Source organism: Callospermophilus lateralis, chromosome X (assembly GCF_048772815.1).
Source record: "Callospermophilus lateralis isolate mCalLat2 chromosome X, mCalLat2.hap1, whole genome shotgun sequence".
In the NCBI taxonomy this organism is placed as follows: Eukaryota; Metazoa; Chordata; class Mammalia; order Rodentia; family Sciuridae; genus Callospermophilus; species Callospermophilus lateralis.
In genome coordinates this window covers 35,620,079-35,625,578 of record NC_135325.1, presented here as the reverse complement: position 1 = coordinate 35,625,578, position 5,500 = coordinate 35,620,079, and the positions used below count along the sequence as shown (strand labels likewise).

At 46.2% G+C, this 5,500-nt stretch overlaps 1 protein-coding gene across 2 annotated transcripts; it reads left to right on the top strand.

Moving 5' to 3' along the window:
* Positions 1-668: 668 nt before the first annotated feature.
* Positions 669-4,248, top strand: Rbm3 (RNA binding motif protein 3). Of its 2 annotated transcripts, none has more exons than XM_077106415.1 (7): positions 669-781; positions 1,340-1,459; positions 1,686-1,792; positions 2,441-2,546; positions 2,647-2,740; positions 3,269-3,351; positions 3,664-4,248. In XM_077106415.1, the coding sequence occupies exons 2-6, from the start codon at positions 1,357-1,359 to the stop codon at positions 3,324-3,326; spliced, it is 468 nt and encodes a 155-aa protein (XP_076962530.1). In that variant the 5' UTR covers positions 669-781; positions 1,340-1,356; the 3' UTR covers positions 3,327-3,351; positions 3,664-4,248. The 2 variants fall into 2 exon arrangements, with proteins under 2 accessions (XP_076962530.1, XP_076962529.1); XM_077106414.1 differs by having other exon boundaries at positions 3,266-3,351.
* Positions 4,249-5,500: the final 1,252 nt, after the last annotated feature.

The following is a 5,500-nucleotide window of genomic DNA, read 5'->3' as shown; positions in this document are numbered from 1 at the left end:
GGGATTTACACCCCCTTAAGTTAGGAAAAAGCATGTTTTGCAGAAGGCATCTCAGGCAATCTACTCATGAGAAAATCAAGTCTGGCTTAAATGGGCAGTCAGATAAGGATGAGAGCTGAAGCCAGAGTTGAGAAGGATGAAAACAGGGAGAGGAGCCCCTGACAGGCGGCTAGTTGTTGGGCACAGAGGAGAAAATAAAGGGACCAGGGTCAGGCACCCAGAAAATCATCAAGGACCAAAAAGTATGATGCTTCAGGGACAGTGGAAGACCAAACATCAAGTTCTTGATGGACATGTGGTTAAAGGTCTTGAAAGTAAATAAGACATTAGAGGACATTAATTACGTTGGCAGAGATCTAGTGCAATAGCGTGGAGGACCTCAGATGCAATGGGGGAAATGACATCAGGGTGGTGAGGATGACGTCATAAACGGAAAGGGATTGAGAGGGAGAAGTTTCACGCGTTTACGCAATGAAAACTGTTCAGTTGGTGGGGGTGGGGTGCTGACATCAGGGTATACCAACTGCACAAAGGTCCCCTTCACTTGCGGAAGCGCGTGGGGTGGACTGTTCCCTTTGCTCTGCCGTCCTTTCCTCTCCACCTCCCCCCCAACTCTGGCCTCAGCCAATGAGCACGCACGCCAAAGCGCGCTGGAAGGGCGTTCCGTGACGTGTCCATATACGTCTGCTTTATCAAGCGTCTTCCCGCGCGGCAGCCTCCCTATTCTTCCTGCTCCTCAGAGCTTCCTGTCTCTCCAGCGCTTTTACTTTTCAATTTCCAGGTAAGTAGCGTAGGTCCTGAGGAGAGGCTGCTCCTCACCTCACTTACGTGCGCCATGCCGGCATCTCCGGAGGACCCGAGTGAGGAGATTAGCGGCTGCCTGACACGTAGGCTTGTTTTTTCCTGGGATAGGCGGGTCCCAGGCTCTGAGGTTCAACCTCTTGGTTGGTGGGAGGTTGGCTCTCTGTGTCTTCAGTGCCAGGGATACCGGGCGGGACTGGCAGCTTAGGTGTCGGCAGCGGCTGCGTGACAGCCGACTTGCTGTCCCCGTTTTCCCACGTGACCGCCGCCATCTTGTTCTGCGGGCGCGGAGGGAATGCAAGGATGTTCTGGGCCTGCGCAGCAGCACAAAATGACGGGCGTGGCAGCGTAGCATGTAATGGACATGCGCTCTGGCGGCCCCAAATGTCCGCGCTCAACTATACTTGTAGATTTCCCGCCTTTTTGCCATTCTCTTGTCTATGTTCTGTTCTGCCTTTAACTCTTTTTTTCTCACTTCTCCAACTTCTTTTGCTTCTAGCACCTTCACTGTTTTTTCCACCCCAAACTCTCCCTGCAGGACCCAAATTCACTGCCATGTCTTCTGAAGAAGGGAAGCTGTTCGTGGGAGGACTCAACTTCAATACTGATGAGCAGGCGCTGGAAGACCACTTCAGCAGCTTTGGGCCTATTTCTGAGGGTGAGACGTGGGCCGGATCCACAAAGTGTTGCTGAAAGTATCTCTGGCACCCTTGTGTTTCATGGAAACTTAGGAGAAATGTCAGCACATCTTCTTTGTTTCTCTAGGATTGAGAACATGGAGAATTGGTGGGGGAATCCATTCTCTTTATCTCCTTTTTCAGGCCAGTGCTTACCACTTACCCTTTCATGTATTGACTGATCTTTGTTTCCTCTCCCTTTTTTAGTGGTTGTTGTCAAGGACCGGGAGACTCAGCGATCCCGGGGTTTTGGCTTCATCACCTTCACCAATCCAGAACATGCCTCAGATGCCATGAAAGCCATGAATGGAGAGGTGAGGCCTCCTACCTGCAGAGGGGCCCTGTCCCCATCTGCCACTTTCTCCATTCTTTCTATTTTTCCCTCTGTGTCTGCTAGGGGCAGCGCGGCTATGAAGCCCCGCAGTGCCCACTCACAGGAGCGTGACTGCCTTCTGTTCTAGGGGGTGGAGGGCAGCGGCAGACAGAGCCGGGCTGCCTGGGAGGCGACGACTGGTCCTGCATGAGGCCGAGAAGCCACCTGTGGATGGTTGACCTGCCCTGGGCTTAGGTAGTAGAGTCTGCAGACCTGTGGGCCTGGCCCGGAGAGGACCTCGTGAGTCTTCTGGGATGGACTCTGAAGCCTCAAACCAAGAGAGGTGTCTGTCTAGCCCTAATAGTCGGGCAGCTTAGAGGAGTGGGGAGGAGAACTCAGCCTGAGTTCAGTCAAGATGTAAGTAGTAGCAGGGGGAACACGGTGGATTCAGGTCATTTTGTGGGTTTCTGTAGCTCCTGATGAAGCCATTCTGGTCAGAGGAGCTTATTCTGGAACATGGCACCCAGAATCTGGTGCCTAACAGGAATTTCTGGGCTCTTTTGCCCACCTGCCCATGCCCATTCTTCCCTCACCACTTCCCTGACTGACTGCCAACCCATCCTCCTTGTGTCTTCCCTCCCACACCTAGTCCCTGGATGGTCGGCAGATCCGGGTGGACCATGCAGGCAAGTCTGCCCGGGGCACCAGAGGGGGTGCCTTTGGGGCCCATGGGCGTGGTCGCAGCTACTCTAGAGGTAAGTGCATTGGAGTTTGATTATGAGGTGAGGGGGAAAGCCACATGTTAGTGACTTAAGTCTGAACAATTGGCATTTAAATATTTTCTGTCTGCCTTAGGTGGTGGGGACCAGGGCTATGGGAGTGGCCGGTATGACAGTCGACCTGGAGGATATGGATATGGATATGGACGGTCCCGAGACTATAGTGGCAGGTGGGTAGCCAGAAAATAAGAATTCACTGCGACTGCTTCTCTCCTGAAGCGTTCAGCAGCGTGGGTAATAAAAATAAGAATGAGGGTTAAGATTGTCCCTCAGCAGTAGAGTGCTTCCCTAGCACATGTGCATTAGGTTCGATCCTCAGCACTATATAAAAATACATAAAATAAAGGTGTTGCTTCTATGACTTAAAAAATATTTAGAAAAAAAAAACAACCATGATGCATAACTTGGATTATGTATGATATGTTGATTGTATGGTCATATAATTGTAACATGGTCAGTGGTAAAACAAAAATAAAAATGTTGATGGCTTAACCCTTGCATTAACATGTAATGTGACTTTATGTGCTGTAGAAGTTAATGCCATCAAATTGCCTACTACATGATGTTCGTTGCTTCATATTCTTCTTTGTACACTATAAGTTTACATTATGGTGCATATTATAAAATGTGAATTTTGGAAAATTATCTGCAGAGTAGAATACATTCCTGTGTAACAATTATGTGTTTTTTCCCAGAAGCCAGGGTGGCTATGACCGCTACTCAGGAGGAAATTATCGAGACAATTATGACAACTGAGTTGAGGCATGCACACGTTAAGTAGGTGAGGCCTGAATATCTGCACTAAGCAGACCTATGCCCAGCAGACCCTGTTGTGTTCTTCTTATCTTTTCTTTTGGCTAGACTGCTCAGCATTTCTACTGCCCTCACATATCTCACCAAACCAGCCCACTAAACATCATTCTTTGACATCCCTTGCTTCTCAGGTGCATGTCAGGGCTAGTCTACTTGCACGGGGTCTGAAAAGGGATTTCCTGTAATCCTACTCTTTCAGGGATGGAGGAAATAGAGGTGAGAATATTGTCAGCTCATTTTCTTCTGCCATCACAATTCTACTCCTTCTTACTGTTCTCAGATACACAAGGAATAACACTTCTGATCCAGGATCGTCCTTCCAAATCGCTGTATTTATAAAGATTTTTGGAGCTGCGCTGAAACATCTGTTTTAGTACATCAACTTCTATTTTTCAATTGAGCTCCCAAGGTAGCTTGTTAAAAGACCTTTTAAAAAGCTCCATGTAAAAAATTTTTCTCATTTAAAGACAAATTATAGCACATTTGTTAGGCCCCCAGGTATTTTTCTTTTTACCAAGTTTTTAGTTTGGGCTCTCAGGATCATTGCTTCTGGCAAAAGGAAAAGTTTAGCCAGACTAATTTTTTTTAAAGCTAAAGTTGGGGCATTTTAAAAACTTGTACACAATGTTTATCATGACTAGAAAGCAATTTCTAAATGTATCTATAAACAATCTGTGTCAAGAACATGATAAATTTTTCTTAAGATTCAAGATCACCACCCTGATTATACAGACAAGCCTCTTTAAAATGTTTGTGAATGTCATTTTTTTTTAATGCTGGAAGAAAAAAATATTCTGTTGTGTCTCTTGTAGTGTTTAGGATATTCTTCACAGAACTGATTAAAAATATGAAACCTGTACACAAATTGATATTGATAATGTTTATTTCTTACTCGACCCAGTTTGGAGATTTAAAAAAATGGAGGCAGGTCAGGTGGAGGGGTCTTGGAGAAAATTTGGTTTAGGGTGGGGTGGGCACAAACTTCCAAAAGAGTAGAAGATAGCAAAATTTAGTCAAGTTTGGAGTTGGTTTTGGTATACATTAAGGCATGAGGTGTGGTCAATAACAGGTAAAACCCCTTCTGAAAGGAATTAGGTTTCCTTAGGTGGATTCTTGGTCCCAAAATTTAATCAGAATTTTCTTCTCACAATATTGTTCTGAGGATGTATACATCTAATCTCAAGACATGATCTCTAAAGATGCCAGTTTTTCCTCTGAAATGGTGGGGGTTATGGGAGGTGTATTGAACTTATCATGGTGAAAGAAACCTGATTTGAAAACTGTCCGAGAGCTTTGAATGAATTCATATTCCATGATTAAAATGTGGGCTTTTCTACTCCCCAGGTAATTTGACCTTTGGAGAGTCATTTAACTAGTGCCTTTGCCTCGTGGGCATTTACATTTTCTTTGGAGAGTTATAAAGACAGAACAGTGGAAGCTCTCTTGCATGGATTCTGTCTGGTGTTGTGTCTGGGTGTAAGGTGGTGATGGCCCTTCTTAGTCTGATTTTGTATCCAGCTGGCTTCAATTCCTTGCTTCTCCCCCTCCCTTTAGTTGTGATTCTAGTAACTGTGTTAAGGCCCCATGGGTTCTATTCCTTCATTGGTTTGTGTTTAGAACAGAATAATTGGTTATACCCATGGCTTATATTCAACCAGTATTGAGCCAGATACCATGAGATTATGCTTTCCAGGGCATTAGTTAAACTAAGCTTCCTTCCCTCATTAATAGGATGTAGAGACTTGTGTTAATCGAAGTCCTAGAGGCCTTCTTCCTGGGTCTCCCAGCTAGTAGGGATAGACTCAAGGACCCTTTTCCTCCTACCCAAATGGTCATGAATTTGCTTTGGCAGGTGGATGGAGACTCGGGAACTTCTCAGACTTCTGTCTCACCTACTGAGCCAGGCCCAGGTTAGGGGCATTATGGCCAAACCCCCCCCCCACCAGGTGGGTACTTGGTCTAAGGAGGCATTGTATGATGGACATCTGTGGGGAGCTAATGTGATGGGAGAGACAGGAAGACAACCCTTAACTTTCTTGTAGGCCAGGGTGGGAGAAAACTTTGTTCCCTACCTCAGGAGGGAAAGTTTGCCTCTTTTCCCCATTGTCACCCGAGGT

What these genes read in the sequence shown, in the direction of transcription:
- Rbm3 (XM_077106414.1), top strand. Translation starts at nt 1,357, where the DNA reads ATGTCTTCTGAAGAAGGGAAGCTGTTCGTGGGAGGACTCAACTTCAAT. An exon ending in TGAAAGCCATGAATGGAGAG is followed by an intron (nt 1,793 to 2,440) that starts GTGAGGCCTCCT and finishes TCCCACACCTAG; the next exon opens with TCCCTGGATGGTCGGCAGAT. An exon ending in TCCCGAGACTATAGTGGCAG is followed by an intron (nt 2,741 to 3,265) that starts GTGGGTAGCCAG and finishes GTTTTTTCCCAG; the next exon opens with AAGCCAGGGTGGCTATGACC.